The 23,247-nt window shown below is 37.1% G+C and overlaps 1 protein-coding gene across 8 annotated transcripts in view; it reads right to left on the bottom strand.

Annotated features, from left to right (window-relative positions):
- Window positions 1–23,247, bottom strand: part of KCNT2 (potassium sodium-activated channel subfamily T member 2) — a 117,941-nt gene that overhangs the window by 58,702 nt on the left and 35,992 nt on the right. For all 8 annotated transcript variants that reach the window (XR_010081485.1, XM_063407706.1, XM_063407704.1 and 5 more), the window contains exons 4-9: window positions 21,515–21,571; window positions 20,795–20,843; window positions 19,448–19,507; window positions 16,144–16,218; window positions 15,563–15,646; window positions 14,892–14,986 (exon numbers count right to left, since the gene is read on the bottom strand). Coding sequence is in view for 7 of the 8 variants with exons in the window: in XM_063407706.1 (XP_063263776.1) it covers window positions 14,892–14,986; window positions 15,563–15,646; window positions 16,144–16,218; window positions 19,448–19,507; window positions 20,795–20,843; window positions 21,515–21,571 (420 nt within the window). In the remaining variant the exon portion in view is untranslated. The remainder of the gene's footprint in view (window positions 1–14,891; window positions 14,987–15,562; window positions 15,647–16,143; window positions 16,219–19,447; window positions 19,508–20,794; window positions 20,844–21,514; window positions 21,572–23,247) is intronic.

Below are 23,247 nucleotides of genomic sequence, written 5' to 3'. Positions count from 1 at the left end.
GAAGTTACACCTGAGCTAATTCATGGGCACAGCAATCCTGCTTAAGCAAATGTCCTCAGGAGTTTCTCACATCTGTAACTCTTCACAATTTCCTCATATCCTACCAGAGAATGGTGATGCTAGAACAAATTAGAAATTAAACTCTTATTATTTGATTGTCCTATATTGCCAATTGCTGTTCATGTTATCTTAACAATTTCTAAGCCCAGTATCACAGATATTTTCTTTTTTCTTTAAGAGAAAAATTGGAATGAATTATCAGTCAACAAAATTGTTGACAGACCACTAACTGTAGCAAATATTCATGGGGTAAAGTAGAAATACAGTGGAACACTAAAGGAAAGGACCATGTTGACTTTCCAGGAAATACAGACAAGCATTTGAGACATATTTTACCACTACATTGACTGTAACTGCTTAAGGAATCTTCCTCAATCTCTGCACCAAAATACAATATACCTACAGAACAGTTCATTCTTCAGTCTCACTCTAGAATATGTAATATCTCATAGAAGTCTGATAAACGTATAGAGATCTTGCTTAAAACTGGCAAAAGGTGCTCACTACTTGCCAAAGATGTTAATATTAAGCTGGTGCCAGCCTTAAGTCCTTGAAATGAATGTGGTGTTGGGACCAGTGCTGTATTTGGAGAATGTCCTGCTTTTTATAGAGGAAAACAGTTTTTCATACTAGAAATTGTCTCTGTGGGGTGTTCAGTCTTCTCTAGAACATCATGTAGAACCAGATGCAGTTTTGTCCCATATTTTAAAATTAGACATTATGGAACAGTAATTCTCAGTGTGGAGAATTAGTATTCATATAATCATTAAACATGCCATTTTCAAAAACTCTGGGTTGAATACTAATATAACTGGAGTGACATTAAAGTGCATTTCTTTTTCATTCCCTCTATCAGATGCAAATGGAAATATTGTCTGTTGACTCCTGAGTGACAGTACATGTAGAATGTGAAGGTGTTGGTAATCACCCTACTGTGACCTAAAAACCTGATGCTTTCTGAGAGAAACCCTGACTCTTGTGTAAATAATGAAGAGGCAAACAAAAAAGAACAAGGGCTGAGCAGAAACTGCAGCAAGTAAAAGAGTAAGCAACAACCACAAAATACTCTGAGCAATATTAAAATGTTAATCCCATCCAAAAGCTCTGAAGACGAGTTTTTAATTTGTTAAAAACCAAATGCTTCATTTTTTTCCAAGCCTTGTGCCTTTTCTCAGGTCTTTTCTAAAATCAGTAGATTTTTTCTAATATTTTTTTTTTCAGAACCACAATAGGGAAGGGGAAGACATGGACTAATTCAATGGGTTTTGAATCAAACTTTTCAGTTCTGTAGGACTTTGAACACAAGTTGAGGTAAGGGTGATGAATTTACTTTCACTACACAGCAATTCCACCATGTCAGAAATTAATTTGGACTTTCTCTTCAGATGGAAAGGTCATTTTTGTTTGTATTCCAATTTTATCTTTATCCTAAATTATGCTGTTTCATGATAGGATTATTACTTACCCATGGTGTCCTTTATAAGCACTTTCCTTCCCCAAAGCTCAGAACGTTTATATGCAGCAAAAGAACATTTTTATATATAAACAAAAGAACCCCATTCATATGGTTGCAAAAGCTCAACTTATAAAAATAAACTCTTCCCATAGGAACTCATGTGACTTCCAGCAACTGCAGAACATCTTGTTAAGCAGAATAGGGTATTATGAAATGACCAAGTGTATATAAATATTTGTTGAATGTGAGTGAGAACCTTTCTAGTCCTGCTGCTGCCTTTAGTGGGGTAAAAAATGGAGCTGCAATTAAAGAGCTGTGGTCATTGAGACTGCACAAGCAGGGTCCCTCTGGGGGCAGCCTTCAACTCAGTGTGTTTCCACAGGCAGCTCTGCCCACACGTCAGCCTCTAAGCCCAGAGGAACACCTGTATTTGTGTGTGCTTTCAGTCTGCCCCAGAGCTTTGATGGTAAACAAAGTGAATTTCGGCAGCCCAGCTTCGGTGTGTCAACACTGGGGCACCCAAGAGCCTGCTGGAGCCTGAGGTTCTGGACTGCTCACACAAGGAGTCAGGAACAGAATCATGCAGTCACTGCTTAAGCACCAGATACTCCTCACCTGCAGGGTCCTACAGAATGAGCACTATATCCCTGTCCTGCCTTGGGAAGAATAATTAAGTAATCTATTTATAATATTTAAAAATTATATGTGTTGTGCTGGAAAATTCAAATGCAAACCTCTAATTTAATACACCCGATATGTTATACTTTAGAACATCATGTTTAATGTTTCTTGCAATAGTTTTGAAACACGCTTAGGGTGTAACAGTTGTTATGCAAACCACCCACACTCCCTCAATCAAATTGAACTAACAATTGAAAGATTCATTATCTGAATATTTGTTAAATGTGCATAAGAAAAAGCTTAACCCAGCGTGCAGAATATTCTATTAGCTACTGACAGAAACCTTTTGTTAATTTTAACCTAAGTCAAGTCATGGCATATTTTAATGACAAATGGATTTAATTTTATTCTTAAGACAAAATTCTCTCCTTATCAGATTTTGCATTTTCATTTTATTTTTAGGGATATTCATGGATCTTCCTTACACTTACATCCATTTTTATATCTCCTTGACAGCCTTTCATCTGTCTACATTTTGAATGCAACTTCTGCTCTAGTGCAACTAGCTGCTCTCATTGCTGCTATTGAAACAACTGCTTCAGGACAAGCCGAGTCACCTTACTCCTGCTGCAACATTTTATGGTTGCTAACACCATAAACAAAAAAGAATATCTTAGAAAATAACAGGTAAGTAATATTCAAGAAGAATGGAGTTTCTTGCAGTACTTAGTCTGCTGTGAAGCTCAGATCAGACCAGTAACAAATACAGGCTGTGGTGTTCTAAAACTTGCAAGTGACTCAAATCAAATGCCTCTTGTCTTATCACCTGTAACTGCAGCCATGAGGCATGCAGCCCTTTGAAAAGCTCATGTGTGGGATTTTCCTTTCCAGCTTAAATTTTCATAGGCTTTGAGTAATGGGAAACTTTCTACGGTCCTCCCTTCTGAAAAATGTAAATATAGAAAGAGTGTTTAAGATAAAAGGCTGTAGTCAGATCACATGAGGACAGCAGCATTTCTTGCATTTTGGGCTGTCCTGTGAAAACACTGACTCATCAATGGTCTTTGTTCTCATGGTGAGTGTTTCCCTTCAATATTTTGGCTGTTATGTGCACATTTGTACAATTTGGCATCATTTAAGCTTCTTTCATATGCATAGGTGTTTTAAGTGTTGGTACCTCTGTCAGTGAGGTCACCTGTACAGGTAAGAACAAAGGCCACCAGTTACTGCCAGATCTGTAACCTCCCTGTCAACATCAGAAACAGAGAATCTGGCCAATAATTACAGAGAGAGCTCTGCAGCTTGCCAGCAAGGTTTGCTGATCTGGGCTACAAAAGCACACTTTCTGCATGTGTGCTTAGTTTGTCCTCAAAGTGGCTGCTGCATTCCATGGCAGTCTTAAAGCAAAGACAGTGCCAACAGCTGAATGGAAGCCTTTGCTGTGCTGCAGCTTCACGAGGGGAGCTCCACACAGCTGCCTAGAGGGGTGGCTGTATGGGCAGACCAAGAAAAGCGCACTGACACATCCAGTCTGCCTGCTGAGAACACTGTCTGTGGATTCATGATGAGCAGAAAGTTCACTGCAGAGCACAAGATACAAAGGGATGAATGGAAACTGCAATGTGACCTAAAATATAGCCTGAGGCTTTTTAAAATACTTGTATGGTATGCTTGGGCTCTTTTATTTCATAACAAATTGTTATTAAAAAAACAAGACCACACATGAAAATGTGTGCCACATAAACAAATTTTCCTTGTTTGTGCTCCTTCTGGAAAGGTATTTTTACTTCAGAGTCACCTCCTTGTTGACCCACAGTCTTAGCTAGAGACAACCTTTTGGACAGTGACCAAGGAAACAACTGGCCTATGAAAAAGATATAATTGAGCACCAGACTTAATGCTTAGGTTTGCTAAAACACCAGAAAGGGGGGAAGTGTTAAATAGAGGTTGTGTAATGGGGTGAAAATTACAGGAGATAATCTGTGAGGAGCTAAAAGCAATATATTCTATCATGCATTACAGGGTAGACTCCTTTATGGGTTGAGTTCCTGCTTGGAAACCCAGCAATTCTTCTAGCTAAGTGCCAGAGGGCTTGGATACCTTGAACTCTCTGTGTATTGTTCAGGTTGATCAGCAAGCTCTGGGACTTCATCATCATCATCATTTTCCTCCTGCTCCTCACTGCTGTTAACACTGGTTTCCATTGAAATCTGGTGATTTCAATGTAATGTTTTAGTTGAGTGAAAAATCCTGAACTTATATATTTAAAGAATTTTCTGAAAGTCAGAGAAATTTTCTTTGTGACACCTGTTTTGACAACGTGCTTGCTTGAAGAAAAACTTCCACATCTAATAATTTCTTTGGCTGGAATTCAACTGGATCTATACATATCACTCTTTTAAGAAATTATTGAAATCCAGAACCTCACAGGACTCTTGAAATGTGAGGTTTGACTATTTAACAAACACAAGCATGTTTAGGAAAAAAATCATGTACATGATTAATACACATCATCTAAAGCAAGGGCACAGCTGGTGTCACAATGACCAAAAACCAGGAGACACTTGAGTGAAAAGGGGAACTTTCTCAAGCAGCCAGGAAAATGGGATTAATGATCACCACACCAGGGAGAAGAAGGCAGAGAGGAAGAAGAAGGAAGATCACTGCGCCTACCAGGACTGACAGCATATTCTGTAATCTCTGCTGTGTTTTGTCTGGCATGTTTTCCCCTTGATTGCTTAGCCCATGGAGAATATTCAGTAAGATTTTATTCTTACTACACACGCCCTACAACTTGTAAAATTAGACTTTCACTCTGAATATTCAAAAGGAAGCATTTCATATTTGCCTTAAAGTTGGCTGAAAGTTTTGTGCATTTTTTTTTCTTTTATAGTTTTAGAATATTAGTGAAGTGAACAAAAAGAGATCAAGTGAAGGAGTACAGTTAAAGATGACCCACAATCATTCTTTTTGCCACAGGGAAAGTTAAAACAGAAGTAAATTTCTTTACTGAGAGGGTGTTTGGGCTGTGTAACAGAGTCCCACAGGACTGGCACCAAGCCTGTCAGAGTTCAAGAACCATCTGGACAAACCTTTTAGTAATATGATTTAGTTTTAGGTAAATCTAAATGTTAGGAGCAGGAAGTTAGACTTGATGATGGGTTCCTTCCAACTTGAAATATTCAGTGATTTATCCAATTTTAGTAAATGCAAGTACATGCCCATATGTAGCTGTGCCCTCTCATCAGTAACTTTATTTTTAACTTTTTTGCATAAGATATTTGCATTTACTTGTTTTTCCTCTGCTCATCTCTAATGAAAAGAAACTTGTAAAATACAGGACTGTATTTAAACCAAAAAGCAGATTAAGTGCTCATTCTCAGCAGTTGACTAAGGCTTGTCATGTATGAAAGCCAATGGTAATAATCACCTAAAATATACTAAAAATATATTTTAAAAGTAACTGAAATGGGATGGCACAAAGACTTTTGTTCTGAACAATGCATGCAGTTCCAGCAGACCATAATTGGTACTGGGCACCTTTAAACAGCCTTGTCTCTTGTAGGATCCCCTACTCACTGAGCACGAGGGAACACCCTGCCTGCTCTGCAGCATCACTACCGACAGTGCTCTGTGCCCAGAGGAACTCACAGTGGCATTTCATGCCTCTTGTTGCCTTTGCAGTCCACAAAGTCAACCCATGGCTTGCTCTTCAAGTTTTCACCAATGAACACTGATTATTTTCAGTTCCTTATCGCTGTGACTCAGGCACTTCCACTCTGTATATATAATATACACTTATGTATGGTAGAAATGCACAACTTCCAGAAACGTGAAAAAATACAGCTGTGTTTGTGCAAAGAATGGGAGCATATGTTCAGCTTCAGGCATAAATTTGAGCTCCTTTTTAAGTACACAGTTAGCTATTTTAAGGTATTGAGGTTGAGATAACACAACTCAGCTAATTTACTACTTTTAACTTTTTTTAGAAGGTTTTAATTGCCAGTGGAAGTACAGAACTCACTAATCAGAGTGGTGTTTATTTGGATTATACCCTAAAGAGTCTCTATCTACAGACTACTGTTTTATGTGTGTATCACCCAAGTGTGACACTCTCTTGCTGACTTTGCCTCTTTACTGCTTTGAAAAACACCTGTCTAAACATTATAGTAATTTCTAATGGAATACCAACTATACAGAATAGATTTTTTAAAAATGCATTTTAGACATGACTTTTTTTCTTTTAAAAACCATTGTAAGTGCATTAAAGTATTTCTTTTTAGATGATCTCGTATCACAACCTGTTCTCTGCCAAAGCCTCTAAGATGTGCTTTCAACATGCCAAAAAGTTATGTTTAATACAGACACAGAGTGAGTGAATAGCTCCTGGAGGTTGGTGTCAAGTTCTGCTTGTATGGCCAAAGTTACACCAAACAACTTTTTTAACTCTTCACTTTCTGATTTGAGAAATATGAACTTCGCTAAACTTCACACCCTTAAATTATAGTAGAAACACAAAACAGGCAACAAAAGTCAACAAAGCACTGAAAAGTTATGCTGATCCCAATCACCATAATGAGTTTCTGCTCACTGGAGAACCTACATAACTGATGGCATTGGGTAATACAGTTAAACGTGTTAGCATAAACCACCACAAACACCAAATCTTTGTCAAGTAAAATAAATGGTTTGTCAGCCTAATAAATCAGTCAATGAAAGATATATTTATTTTTTTTAATCTACATGCTAATAACAACTTCATTTTTGAGCCAGGAATTGTGAGTGATGATGGTTTGATGCCAGCTCCTGAATGGTGAAGAAACATTCTCAACATAGTAACTCAACATTGTTACACTTGGCATTCTGTTTGCTACTGTCTAAAATGATAGAATATTTTCAAAGACAGCATGTGAGTATCTTTTCTTTTTACTGCAAAGACAAAATGAAGCTTGTGAAATGTAATGCCTTCCTTTAAGGAAAGAGATGGAAGACTGAGGGGTCTAACACTTATTTTGTATATCAAATTGACCCTTTCAGGGGAACTTTACCCCCTTCGTTTTATTTAAGTCTTCCCAAAACCAAACCAAAAGCTAAGATTTATTTTGCCAGTATAATCATACAGTATTTCACATCCTGCAGGCTTTGGTTACACTCCAGATCAACTGCCATTCCAGCATTTTATTTTCCTGAAGTTATTCTTGTCACCCTTGTTCTGAATATAACAAACATCTTTTCCATATGTAACATTTATATTTTCACACGAGGATCTACTTACAAGCCTGTCCTAATAACCTGCATGCCAGCTCAGTTCATTTCCCTGGCTACCTATGTCAAATCCTTTTATCTGCCTGCATTTTTCCTATGAATCTTTGTCAAGTGTTGATAACTTTGGAGACATGCACATCACAAATGCATATTTTTAATATGTGCAATAGCACATACTAAAATACTGTAATTGTTTGGGGTTTTTTATGGAATATGGCATTCTGTTTTTCTTCGTTATTCCTTATTTACCCTTGCTCTTTGGACAACCACTTCTAGGTTTTCTCCAAACCCCATTTTATGACACAGAAAGAACACTTTGCTAATTTAACTTTTTAATTTTACTGAGACATTACATATTCCTCACAGTCACTCTGTTCTGTGCTTTGTTCCTGCAAAGGAACAAGGACAGAAATGCATTTAGACCAACTTTGAGGAATTTTATATGCTGCTTTATATGTGTTGGCAAGCCATAATTAGTTATTATTAGCAATAAACTTGATTTTATTATCTCTAACAAAATTCAAAATACGATCGCTGGAGAAAGGACACATGGAGATGCAGAATTGTATTTGTAACAGTCCAAATGTTATATGACTCAAAATCATTTGCTTTTTTTCTTCCATTTGTAATGGTAATTGGTCTCTGCTGCCAGAACAAGCTCTGCTTGTCATGGTATCTGGTAATATTATTACTCTATTGCAAGATGTCATGATCATAAAAGCTGAAATTCTCCCAGTGGCATATTCAGAGTGCATAATGTTTTCCAAAATATTGTGACTCCCTAATATTCTCAATGCATCTTGAACAAAAAGTTGTTAAGATTATTGATGTAAATATTAGCAGCACTTGGTGTTTGAGAGACATTTTTACATCCCATGGAAGTTATTGGGGATGATACTGAGAAAGAATCTGAGTGACATTTTATCTCCTTCTTGGGCAGGGGTTTGGTTTTGAGCATATGATTTGCACTCTCCTTAAATATGCATATTCTGATTACTGAAGTTTCAACACCTTCACATGGCATTAAAAAATTACTAGAAGAGAAAGATAAAGATGCTTCAGAGCATAGAGGCTGGAATTTTCAGAATGGTAAGTACTTCAATGGCTAACTCCCACCAAGAGTAAAGGCCTTGCAAAACAGGCTGAAAATTCTTCCTGTGTCAATTTAAAATATTGATTTATAGAGTATAGTACTAGACTGTGAATTGCAATTACATTAATCGTCAAAGGATGATTTACCTGACCTATAATGCAGAGGTACACACTGTACTGTACTGAAATACTGAGATATTGTGTGCTACAAGAGAGAACAAAAAATGTGCATAAGTTACTTTTGTCTTTCAAATTAATACAAACTTAACTTTGCCCACCTTTATCTACATTCAGTTTGGAACTACTGATTTTCAGATTAATAAATGACCTGCAACCTGTGCTAGAAAATTAGCAAAGTTTGTAACTTGAAAAGATCTAAGTACATGAAGCTGACACATTTTCCAGGGTGAAATAAAACAACAGAAATCTCTCAATGACACTGTTTAATTGATTAATTTAATATTTCTGTATATATTCCAAATAGTAGAACTGGCTTATAAATAGTGTTGTTGACACTCTATTTTAGAGAGGCCTTGTGAAGGCAGCTTTCTGAGCTATCAGTCTGATTATCTTTTATTTTAAGCAAACAAGATGACTACAAATGTATCTCTCACACTAAGAAGATAATGGAGATTGAACCTTCTAACCTTTATTACTTTTTTCCACAGACCACAGTAAATAGACTATTGAAATTGTTATTAATTTCACTGGTGTCTGTGTCTAGTTTTAAATATTCCATTACATCAGTGGCACAGAGAATTCCCTGCATGAGCCATGGGAAAGATGCTGACCTAATTATTTTAGAAATAACTATGTAGAATCATCTAAAAAGATTAACAAAGGAAATATTATGTCACTACCAAATTAATAACTAAAATAGCATGAAAATCGCTGTATAATTATCTAGGTTTCCATAGAAACTGTCTTTGATGGGTAGCCAAAAAGACTTCTGATTGAGCTTCAATACTTCTGCTCTCCCTATAATACAGATTTCTGATCTGCCTTTCACAAACTAACCAGCATACATCCTATTCCTACAATCTTTAAGCAGCACTCCTCAACAGCACTAATCACCCACATGCTTTTCTCAGATCTGAACTCTTGAACTTAAATATGCAAAAACATTTTTAAAGTGTATTATTACAAATACTGAGCTATCAACAAAGAAAATTGTAAATGGTAATATTTCTGTGTTGTCACGAATCTACAGTTGCATAAAAATATGAAAAGGCATTAATCAAAGAAACAATTGTGGGGTTTATTACATTTTTTCATTGTAATTTTCCATTACATTTGCTCACTCACCTTTTGAAAAGCCTTGGCCATTTAAATACTAATCATAGGCATGTAAGCAAATGGATCCCATTGCTAGCAAAGGTGAAAGAAGTGTGGCTATCCCATAAATCGGTATTCCAAAAGAAACTCTAAGAGTTTCATCTGAAGTTGTTTCATTTAAATAATCTAAATTGACAATTATTTTTGGCAATACTGTTTATGCGTGGGTCTTATACAGCAGATTTCAGCAAAGCCACCTTAGAAATTTCTGGTTTTAAAAAATATAAACTCTGTATTCAAAATGTGTTTCTCCTAGCAAAGCTCATAAGAATGCTGGCCTTGAGTTCATGCACACAGTTTTTCCCAGAAGGCAGTATTTCAATAAACTCTAGTTGAGTTTATAGATTATTTGCTCACCAGTAACAAGTGGATATTTTAGGAAATGTTTTGCTGTTGCCCTCCCAGGAGCTGCACAGCTTTTTCATCATCCCCTCACTTAAGGAAGTGTTAAAGCAGTGCCTGAACTCGACCTCAATTTTCACTGCACACATGCACAGAAAGCACCCATCCATGCTGCCCTGGTTCCAGGAACTGAGGAGCAGGACAAGGCGAGGGTGTGAGTTGGGCCAAGGGATGTGGAAGGTGCTGTGTGTGCTCCTGGCCTGCTCCTAGATCTACTTGCTGATGTTTGGAGAGCCCTGCACAGGAATAGGTCAAAACAGAAAACAGAGATCCCATGTTTGAAACAAGCAGGTTCCGGACAGATCTGCTTCGTTTCAAAGAAAGCAAAGAACCACTGCTATTACTTCACTGCTTTGTGGGATTCTTGTAATAGCTGAATAATTTATTTTGTATTATTTACAGTTACTTACAACTTTCAATTATTGTTGAATAATATTCTGGGATTCAAATTCTGCAACTCTTTGTTTCTGTTAGCTCCTGAAGCTTCACATGCTTTACTACTTTACAATTCTAAAAGACAGAAGCACGGTCTTATCTTGTGCTGTCCTAGGATGCAGAAAATCTCTCTAAATCAAACTGAGACTGGTCCTGAACACTGAGACTGCTGTACAACGTAACATCACAGAAAGAACTGCAGATCCAAAAATCTACATTTTGTTTTACATTACATAATCCACCAACACTTTTCATCCCACTTAAGGCTAGACATCTTTCTTGGATAACTGACATTGTAGGCTCCTGTCAAAATCAACACAGAAAGGTAAGGTCAAGACCTCCATGGGGTATTTAGTTCCCTTTAGATCACCTTCTGAGGTGTTTATATCTACTTATTGATAATAAAGGGAACTGGAGCACTGAGATACCTTTTTCTCTCTAAAATTCTCTGTGATTAATGCTTTCTTTGTTGGGTGGGTTTTTCTATGACACATTGCTCCAAATCATAAGGTCTTGACTTGTCTTGTTTGGACTAGATGATTGTTGGGATTTGTCTTCATCCTTTCAAGGAACTTACTCCTACTGCTTCCTCTGGATGAGAACTGTGAGTGGGCAATTGCCATTGAGGCTACAGTACTGGCATTCTACAGGTATTCTGAAAGTTACTGTGTGGAAACATCCTTATTTTCTGACACTGAAAGCACTGAAGTGTAAAAAACGTTAAGATTGACCTCAGTGAGCTTCCCATGAAAACATAAGCAAAGTTTGTGCAGGTTTGTGTATGAAAAAAATAACTGTCCATCTCAAAGAATTTGTAGCCACCTCCTTCACAACCAAGTCACTCTACACTGGTGATATATGACTAACACTGCTTTAAAATTCAAAATAACTTTTAATAGCTGATTCACTGTGTCACAGAAAGATGCCTGAAATACTCACTCACTGTTATTTGTCTTCTTGTACAGTTTACAGAAATAATTAGTATTCCATTTGACAAACAAGTGCAAACATCCATTAGCTTAATGACACAACACATATTATGACTAGGTCTGTAATTCTCACTAGAACTCTCTCAAGAGTAACTACTGAACAGTCTGTCATATTGAAGCACACATTTTAGTACATGTAAAATTGCTCTGGTTACACAGCCACTGAGATGTTTAAAGAACGAAAAATCACTGGACAGCCTAATCTGTCTTTGAAGCCAGAAAAAAAGAGAAAAAATCCATGTATGTAATCTATAGATTACAGACAAGTGAAAATAGTCTTATAGATTTACTGACCTGCAAATGAGTTCCACCCCCAGATCCATAAACAATTATCACCAAAGATCAAAGAGAGGAGGAGAACATAAATTTTGTTGTGATTACTGTTTGTTCTGTCTGTAGTAACACTGAAAGTTGTGAGCTGTATACAAAACCACAGATGGAGCTTTTATCTACTACACTCTGAGTGCAAAGGACAGACCGAATAATGGTATCTGGAAATTGTGTGATCAGCCAATCACTTGTAACCTGAGATAATTTATTTTTTCACTTTTCACTGGAAAGCTTCCACCTGAGTTGTAAGACATAAGCTGGAATGTGTCTATCTGTGTAACCACCACTTATAGGATTCTGATGTGGAGATGTAAATGATGGCTTTACAGATCATGCACGAGGTAAAATTCATTTTCTGTGGGTTTCCTGCTAGTTATGGTAAAACTATTTTGAAAATACTTATTATATGCAGACAGGAACAAAGCCAATGAGGAATCTTTCTGGGCTGCATACCATCTTGGACTTCTTACAAAATCATGTAATTCCCATAAAAAGCTCCATTCCATCTTTGCCTACGTGTCTGACAAAAAAAGGTGGCTTTGAACAGAAAACTGTGTTTTAAAGTTATATTACCTTCACAAGTGCTGATGTTGCTCTTGCAGCAGATGGCCCAGGCCTGGAGCCAAGGGCACTGTGGGGTTTCAGCTGAATCCACACAGGGCCTGAGTGTGAGCAGGGAGGCTCGATGAGGGCAGGTGTCAGCGGTGCAAAAGCACCCCCTGAGCATGTCCTCCATCCTCTAGGGGAAAGTGCTCTGCAACCAAAGGCACTGTACTCAAGCTACTAATCCAGGCTTAGTAATTTTGCTTTACTGAAGCCATGGTTCTACATGGAGCAGGGCAGTGTTTCTAAATGGAATCAAAACACGCTTATGGAAACAGACAGGTGATGCCTGAAAAGTTTTGTGTGTTGTGCAAGTTTTGTGTGCTGGCTCTCGAACATGTTTGGGGGTATGGTCCTGGGTACTGCTTGCCTTTGCAGAAACCATGAAAGATCAGTCTGGTAAAAGGCACCTTTAGGTGGACACATTCCAGCTTGGAATGGACTTGGCTCCTCCTTCAGCAGGAAGAACTCATGTAAGCTCTAAATGATGTCTATAAAATTAAATGCTCTCTTGAATTCACCACAGTTGTAACATAATCAAAGACATGAAGTTAATTGATTTGAACTGTTGATAGAGGTTTTTTGGGGTATTTTGAATGTATAATCAGTAGTATAAAGAAAGAATGTATAAAAATGCCAGTATGTGTGTTCACATAGACAAGAGTAACAATCACTTCAACACAACTCCAGTCTTAGAGAAGCTGCAGATGTTTGATGTTGTATTCTTGGTCAAAAAGTGCTTTGTTTACTTAGTTGCTGCATTACTGGCTGTCTGTATTTTATTTAGCTTATTTTCAAGTCTAGCAGGGTCAGTCCCAGGTCAGTAGACAATGAACTATAATGAAGCTGTTGAGCCCAGCTCTAATTACAGGTGAGCTTGCCACTTCCTGCATGTTTTACTGTCAGTTATCACAATGCCTGCTGGTGAGCAGGATGCATAATTTGTGCAGCATTTCAGTAAAATATTGAAGTAGGTAGGTAAAAAAAAGGTGAAGGAATATTTACTCAATAGTAAATGTACTGTAAAAAACTAAAAAAGCAAAATTAAAAATGTCCAAGTCCTTATCAATATAAAATTACATAATGTTCAATAGGAGTTTAAATATCAGAAAAATTCATTGCTGTCTGTAACAGGCAGTATTTGTCATTAAGTAGGTGTGTGGCCCTAAGACAAAGGGTAAAATTGGACCATTAATTTAGCCACTGGCTAGAGCAAACTCCTCTTCTAAAAAGCCGTGTGCTATGTTACACTTATTACCAAAAGGGTTAGGCAGCACATAGCAGTGACTATCTATAGTCACTCATACTAGTGACCATCAGAAAAGCAAGCTAGAGAATTAAAGTAAGAGAAAAATCCAATTACTGTCTCCAAAATGACAGAGCAAACTTTATCAATGTGCTGACCTAAAGACATCTTGTCTGGTAAAACAAATACAGGTGATTTAGCCTTTCCACACAGAGCCATCTTCTCCCTTCACTGTCCTCTTGTACACCAGCTTGTATCACACTGTACAGTGTTCTGTATTCCCCCGAGTATGATTCTCAATTCTCAGGCACTACTGATGAGAAAACTCTGTATGTTATGTAAGATGCAGAGCTACTGTATGGCCAGATTAATCCTGTAGTCTCCTTTATCTGCCTCCAGCCCTGGCTAACGCCATATTGCTCTGGCACAGTATAAACATGGGGCGATCGAGTGGTGTTTCCTGGGGATGCAAATTTAAGTTCTTCAGGTCCTGCAGCAAAACATTCTTCAGAGTAATACATTTTTGTGTTTGAACCCACCATCCAGTACCATCAGTACTCTAGATTAATACACTCTACACCGTCTGTAATCTGTATTATTAACAGCTACTCCCTGTAATCCTTAGGGGAACCTGGCTCAGTCGAAATCTTAAGGCTAAGATAATGCACATTCTTCCCTGTGCCAGCAGCCAGAGGAGGTGACCTTGGTGTGGGTCAATACACTTCTGTTGGTACTCTCTACATGTGAGTGACTTCTCTGCTGAGGTTGCACTCTTGGTACTCATGTAAAGTTCCCCCTGCTTTTATCCTGTGTTTTTGCATCATCTGTATTTCCTTCCTTAGAGTGAGAAGGATTCCTTTTCCCATGCATGCACATTCAGTTTCCAAGCCCAGTGCATCCAGCCTCCAGCATTACAGATGCTAGTTAACACTTCCACTGAAGTGTTTTACCCTCCTTATTTCACTGCATGTTTTCCACCAGGCCTGTTTTATCACCACGTAGAAGAGAAAGAGAAGCCAACATGTCTAATAAAAACAGAGGGGATTTGGCCACTTACCAGGTGAAGATGAGACATAACAAGGTAGATATTAAAATGAGGACTTGGTTAAACATTGCAGACTGTGTGCGTTGGATGGCTCGGTGAAGATCATTCTGTATCAATGGAAAACTGGTGTTACTTTTGGGTTTGAACCAGTAATTCAGGATCTGATTCTGCACAGGAATTATGCAGTACCCTGACAGCAATGCAGTCACTCAAATGCACTCACGAGTTTGCTGATAATACAGAAGGTGCAGAAGCGCCAGCTGTGATTCTGTGATCATTCAAGCAGTTCTTTGTTCATCCCAGCACAATTCCGATCCCGTTGCAAGCTGCCTTGAGGTCTGCTCATGTCTAGCTTACAAATTACAGGCTGCAAGGCCCAATTATGGCCTAACAGTTGAGTTCCCTGCAATTGTGTATGAATGGCAGAGTAGCAAAAGAACCATCCACTGCCATTTCCTTTATTGGCACAGTAACAATTTATACTAATTGAGATTTCATTTCATGTCTCACTTTTTTGTAATTTTGATTCAGAAAGCAGTTTAGTAATGCTTGACCATTTGTATAATCTAAATACAGATCTGGTTAGCTTCCTATTAGGGTTGGACTGTACTGCCAAAATCCCACTAAAGACAATATACTAAAAAAATACAACTCTAGAATATTTATTTCCTTTGCATACTTACAATCATATTTTCTAAAGCATGCTTTGCCAGCCAGCAATTTAAAAATACAGGAATAAACAGGTTTCTTAGGACTGGCCAGAAAATCTGAAAGAAAAATTAACAAATTCATTAGAAGCTTTTCTGATGAGGAATAGAGCTTTACTATTCAAGCAGCAATGAAACACTTGGGAAAAATACTATTAATGTGTTTCTTGCGTGAGATTTGGCTTTAAATAACATTTTTGTCTTCCCTTGTGATTAACCACATGCAAGATAATTAGATAAAATAGGAACACAGTCAGTTTTCACTGCAGACATGAGTGATTCTTACATTTTTATAACCAGCTGGTTTATTTTATTGATTGCACTGTAGCTGGAGTTAGAGGGTTTTGGTTTTGATTGTGCCCATGGAAGAGGAAGTGGAAAGTTACCTGTATGACTTCACTCCAGTAACAAACTATCATCTAATTGTTGGCTAATTTCTGTTCCCATGGGCACAAACTCATCATCCCCATAAGAATAAAATTTACTTTAAAAAAGTAAGAGTATTTGTGCAGCTCTAAAAGTGCAATGTGCAAATGTATTAATTCAAATATGTTTACCGTGATGATGAAAGGGACGGCATTAATTATTTCCAGGAGAAAGGGTATTCTCAGAATTTGTTCCCAGATATTTCCCTTCAAAGAAAAGAAAAAAAAGCCCACAATATCACAGTCAGCTTACACACAGCTCTGACAAGAAATACAAGTGATATTCCAAGGAAACACAGGGAGTCTCTCCCATACCTGAAATTCAGGAATATCTTTCATCTCAGATTTAAACACATGCGACAAAAGTGAATATAGAATATAGATCACTATGGTTCCTTTTTCTTACAGTTTATCATATTGTACTTCACAAGTAAAAGAGAACTCCTTTTAAATCTCCTTCCTTTCATACTTTGCATTTATCTTTTATCTTTACTTTGTATTTTTTTCTTTCCCAACTGTTTTGGAGAGGGAATTAAGGAAGAAATCAGGTGTTTACAAGTTCTCTATTTCTGCCACCAACACTTCAGAACACTTCAGGGCTTTTTGGAACTTGATCTTGCTTCCATGAAGTGAGAGGTCTTCCCACATATTTCAGTGAAGTGGTATTGATCATTTTAATTTGCTTACTGCTAGCAACAGGACGGGGATAACTCTACTTTTTTCCAAATTTGCGCAGTGGCTGTGAATGATTAAATGTTGAGATGAAAATCCATGTATTAAAAAAGGAAGGTAGTTGAACTTCAGTGACTTACAGCTTTACTAATGCTGTGTATCAGGACTCCATCATACATAATGCAGTAATAGTGTAGCATACATGGCTGTATTACAAGAATTTGCAGTAGAGCATTATATTTTCAGTTGCAATGACAAGTTCATCTTCCCTGAAAAAATAACTGCCTGACACAGCCACTGAAAATGAAATACAAACTCCATATCATATAAAATTCTTTCTGCATTTTTAACTCTTCACATCTGGAAGCCACTGTACCTCAGAGACAGGGATTATTGTCTTCTATGTAATTGCAATTGGTGTGAGTCAGACATATAAGTGAAATTATGAGGCTGTAAAGTGAGGGGGGTTTGGATCAAGAGGAAAATCAAAATCAAATCTGATTTTTCAAACTGAACCATTTTCTGATTTCACAAATTTCCTCATTTTCAACATTGGGAGTTTCCTCCTCTATATTACAGAGAAGAAATGTCACATAATTTACTTGTGAAGGCAAAATGCCGGTATGGATGGGCTCCAGGTAATTAGGGATGTGTGCAGCTGTAGGATTCTGGCTTCCACATGGAAATGCATCATGAGTTCTGCAAAACTGCCTTCTGCAGTGAGAATGGATGGTGCTGCTCAGAGCCCTGAGAGCGCCTGAGCACCAGGATTGCCAGATGTCTGTGGCAAGTTTTGACAACGGAGATTTTTGATGTAGACATCTTTCAGAATTCCGGCCAAGGACAAACCCTCATGTAATACTTGAGGCTGTGAGAATGCAGATTGTAAACCTTCCATTCCAGGATCCAAGTGATCAGCATCACAACACAGCGCTACATCCTTTGCATTCCTCTCCATTTATTTTCTCTATAAAAAATGCAAATTCACTGTATCATAGTAGCATGATATGCTACTCTGTCTTCACTGTTCTGCAGGTTGAATCATTTCTCATATATCATGAACCAGGTATCAGAAAGGTCAATCTCTTGGAGTATTCTCTTAAGAGACTACTTTATTCATTTTACAAGTTATTTGTGAAATCCTAGTAATGTGCACTCCAATGCAAACACAATCATCTTATTCTTGTTTTCTCGCTCACTAATTCTCTAACTTGTAAAAGTTAGTTACCTAAACTGTGAAAGTTTTGAAAATGTTTCTGTAAAATAAGTAATCTGTCACAGATTTACATGAACCAAGGCACCTTTGGTCACCTTGGCTGTGCAGAAAAGCCTTACAGTGGGTGAAATAACACTCTTAGCTTCAAGAGAATGGTGTAAAACTAGGAAAACAGGACCAGAGGGAAGGAGGTGTTTGCATCAGGTGGATTGATGGGAGTGACAAATTTTGTTGTCCCTTAGATTAGTCCTTTAGTTCCTTCTCTTATGGAGAGTAGAATACAAAATTGCCTCAACCTCTGTGACAGGTGTCACAGCATGCAGCAAATCAGGGTAGTGGAGCTTTCATCCATCCCACACTAATGAGTAGTGGATCACCTCATGGAAGGTGATTTGCCAAGAATTCATCTTTTGTACCCGCTGAAACCGATGCAAATCACAAGCAGAATGGATGAGGATAATGTGCTGCCCAATAAACTCAGGAGCAGCACAAACTGTGACTGTCCTTTGCTGTTTTGTCACCAGGATATAAAATTTGGACTATTTCTGCTCATAATTGATTTGCACTTGTAACCCCCAACACTTAAATAATGTATGCTCCAAGGATTAAGAATAATAATTTTTAGACAGCAGACAACTGCAAGCCTGTTAGCTTTATTGGGCACTAAGGAAAACATTTATGCCATAATCACTCGATAAGCACACTGAAATACAAGTCTTTAAATTCAGTGGGGGCTCTGATAGCTACTCAATGTCAGTAATACCAAATATAATACAAAACAAAAAAGATTATCTCCCAAGATATTTTCAGCTTTAAAAACTAAATAATTTCATATTTTCTTTGGTAAATGATTTCAAATGCTTTTAGTATTTTTCTCCTAAAGATACTAAAAATGCAAACAGAACAGAATAGAGCAGAACAAAATGGAATGAAGAAAACAGAATAATTATATTAGAAAAAAATAACTTAAAGGAGAATGCAAATACGAAAATACATTGTACTCACATCAAATTATTTCAAGACATTTTGAAAAGATATTCCAATATCCATCACACAGATGAATAACACATGTAGATATCTTTTTTTTTTTTTTTTTTTAGGTATTGTCTTGGCCTAGTTTTTCTGTGCACAAATTTAGAGGGCTACACCTTGAATTGTATGTATTGAGCAGCTACAGCTTTGACATCAATGATAATTGTGTCCAATACACTATGGGGAGACAAATAAAACTGCACAACTGAAAAATCAGTGTCAAAAAATCAACATCACTTTTGAGAACGTTTTTTCAAATTACAATGTGCCAGTGGACAACGGAAAATAATGACAATTTAATTGCTGACTTCCACTCTTTAGGTATTAGAGTTTGCTCATAAATAATTTCAATGGGAAATAGGGCTGCCTGTGTGAAAATATGCCATCCTCGAAAAGTGTGTTTTTCACAAGTCCCTGCTTGTACACCAGCATGGGCACAGGTACATAAACTATATTGAAACATTTATCTCATTATTTTTTAATGAATTCCACTTAAAAGTAACAAAGAGTACTTACCTTGTAGCTTAGATAACTTAGCAACAGAGTTTCAAAGAGACTTATTACTGCCACAGACACCTTAAGTGAAGTGAAAACATATGTGTATTAATACTAACTTCTACAGAAGATATTAACATTACAATGAAAATAAAAGATTATATGAAGCAGCTTTTCCATGAACCCTCTGAAACCCTCTCAGCTAAGAGCATTTTGTTTGAACCTTAGATACTGTTATTTTTCTGAGTTTCATTTATTCCTAAACAGTACCAAAATCTTCCCACATGACAGAGGGAGAAGGAAGCTGTAAATAAGTAAAGTCAGTCAGTTCTTTACTTCCTTGTGGAGATGCTATGAATGTGTGGAAAAGCAAATGTTTTTCTTACTGTGTATAATGCAGAAAGTTTAAAGCAGCAAAAAATGATACAGTTGAATCATTATTGATTTTAAGATTTAAATGCAGCTGAGCTCTATTTACCAGCCTCCAATTAGATTATATGTAGTTAGTGTATGTATTAATTAGCTTCAAATATCTAAATAGTCAAATATCAAAATAGTAAAACAAAATACTTAAATCGATATAGATATTTACTTAAGTTCTTTGCATAGAAAGAAGTTGTATTTTAATGTGTATCATAGGATTATTCCATCAAGATGGACTCTATCAGGCTGGAGCCGGAAGTTAAGCCTCAGGATTTAAAATTTTAAATTAATGCTCCATACAACAGCTGAAAACTCTGAAGGGTGCCCAGTGTCTTTACCTAGAGGTTAAAAAGATGCTATGAATTGGGAAATTATTAAAATATACAAAATTGTTAAAATAGGCAATCAAAATATATCCGCTTCCTTGCATAATTATTACTAGATAAACTCAGGCTTTATTTTCAAATAAATTCCTACCCTTACCCAATAGATATATTAGAAAAGTAGGCAAATAAATCCATAGGCAAATAAATAGCTCAGTATTTTTAAATTAAATTTAATAAAGTAATCTGAACGCTAGGTCAAAAATTATTCAAATTGTGCATATTCTAAAGGTATTTTCAAGAGCTTATTCTCTTAGAAAATTGTGAATTATGTAGAAGTACAATCATTGCATTGGCATTGCAACAATCATGGTGAGAGAATACAATGGTATAACCAATCCAAAAACTTATGTAGTTGTTTTTTTCTTAGTAAAAAACTGCATTTCACAGAGAGAATCACTACAGATCAGCTGATCTTTATGCTTTTGCTGTACTTGGTGTTCAAGATTTCCTTGCTGACATCAACATTTCCAAGTATCCTTTAACACTGCTACAGTTCTGTAAATCAGTATCATCTGCAGTTTTTACATGGAAATAATTGAATTGGACATTTCTGTATTACCTGTAATCCCCACAAAGGTAAGCTTCGATTCACCCAAATAATGGGAGACCTGTTCATTACAGTAAGAAAATATGAAATTAATCATAATCTGGTGTTTCAAACAACAACAACAAATTGTACATGTGAATGAAAATTAGAGCAGACTTACTGAAAAAAAGATTCTCAGAAATAAAAACTTTAAATCAGTAGTTATCTAGTGAGTATTGACATGTCTTGTATTTCAGCAAATAATTGGGTTCCTGTGGGAAACTGGCAATCCTTTTGTGTGACCATTTTGCTACCTGTGTAATGATATAAATAGTATCTAACTCTTAGGCTGTCATACCTTGGGAAAATCCTATCAATGCTAATGGGCACTTGATACAGCACCACTGGAGTGGGACACTGTAAATGGCACAATAATTTCCTGTTAATCATTTACTGCTATTCAGAATTTTTTTTTATTTTTAATTAAGGGCGTCCCTTTTTATTTCTGCAAGGTATCAGCATTGATGGAACCCAGACCTCACACCAGCAGTTCACTTTGCAATCAAGAGAAGGAATTAAAATATTAAATGCATTTCGAGCATTCAGAAAGATAAGTAATGGCTAGAGGTTTATAGAAACATCCCTACTATATGTTAAAATGCCACCATTCCAGATGGAAATGGATTGTCTTTCTGTGTTCCCTTCCCACCACTCTGTGGACTTTTGGTTTGCTGTTTTAATTTAGGAACTCACCAATCAATTGTTCCAGGTGTGTAGTTTTGATTGGAACAACTCCGGTTTAATTCCTTACTGACAATTGCCACACCATCCACGCAAAGTCCATTTCCATTAGCAAATGTGTATGGGAACAGAGTGATAAAAACATACGGGAGGAAAGGGATATTAATTACATCATTAAGTGGTCTATGAAATGCATGCAATAGTTTGAAACCCAAGGCAATCAATACAGACATTTTTAAAAGTAAAGTAACTTTTAGAAAGTACTGCTGTATGTGTTCCATATCTGTAGATAAAGGACTATGAGGCATTCCAGTTTACATTTTTTAAAGTTTTCTTTTCAAATTTAAAAACAAGACAACTCAAATGTTATTATGTAAAGCTGAGCTATGTACAAAATATATACAGAAGGTCAGAGACCCTAGAAATCCTATCCATGGATAGGCTGTGATACAAAGAGCACATTCTCAACAGGACAGACTGCAGCAAACTGCTTGATAACCTCTTCTGAGGATGTGAGGAGGGCTGGAGATGCACACAGCAATATTTCACAGACAAAACTGGTGATACCCAAGTAAATGTATTGGCCATTGCACACGTGATGTTATCTTGCCTTTAATTGCTGGCACAAGTCTTTTTTTTTAATGGTCATATAAGGATGTGGGAATATATAATCTGTAAATTATCCTTGCTCATCCTTGGCAGGCAAGGTCAGAAGACAATAAAGGGATCTGCAGCCCACAGATAGGCAACAACTGTATTTGTAGCGACCATGAGTGGGACAGTGCTAAACTGTACCCATTAATAAGGAAGCTTTACGCCTTAAGTTCTTTCCTGTACATCCACTGTGCCTGAGGGAGTAAATGAAAGACACCAATTTGTGCAGGCATTTCTGAAAAACAGGAAATAAGTCTGATGAAAAGAAGATTCCCCCAGATTTTTCACTTTAAAACCAACCAGGTGAAAACGTTTCCTGTGGTCACAGCCACAGCACGCTGAGTAGTTTCTCTCACTGGGCTGTGACACAGTGCCCAGAAATTATTTTTTCGTTCATATCACCATATCTTTAAGAATGCATTCAAGCAAGAGTTCTGCTATCAAGCCCTCAGGATCCCTAGGGCATTAATGGGGTGCCATTTGCTTGTCTGGCACAGCTTGTAAGATTAGGGCCTTAGTGAGCAGGCAGAAGGACTTACCTGAATCTTCCCAGGCAGACAAATGTTCAGAGACAGAACACACCAACTACTCTCCTAGATGTACCACACCACCATGTAAGGGCACAACATGTACAGAAAATATAAATACACTCTCTGGTGAATTGTAAAACACTTGGATTGCAGGACATGCCAGGAAAGGTGTGAGGCAGTCTGCAGATGTATATGAATATGCATCTTTGCATATAAACACAAAAGTATATTTGGCACAAGGTCTGATATTCTAACCTGTCCTGCAGACCCAGACAGAACCATGCAGTGCAATGCACTCGTTTGGGCTCACCAGGGGTCTCATAATGAAAGCACTGCAGCATGCAAGAAACCACGATTAATGGAAAATGTTGAGTCCCTGAGTTGCTAATATGCCTAAATTTCTAAGAATGGGCTTCCTCTTCTCCACAACTTTTTATGGAAACTTTACTGCTTCTTTCCTCTTATTGAAGAGACATTCTAAACTACATGTAGAGTCAAAAGTAGTTTTTTACGGGTCTTATTTTTCAGGGAAATTTCTTCATGGCCCTTTTTCAGTTCTTA

This window comes from Prinia subflava, chromosome 10, assembly GCF_021018805.1.
Source record: "Prinia subflava isolate CZ2003 ecotype Zambia chromosome 10, Cam_Psub_1.2, whole genome shotgun sequence".
In the NCBI taxonomy this organism is placed as follows: Eukaryota; Metazoa; Chordata; class Aves; order Passeriformes; family Cisticolidae; genus Prinia; species Prinia subflava.
Note: the sequence above shows the minus strand (reverse complement) of the source record. Positions and strands in the feature narration are given on the sequence as shown.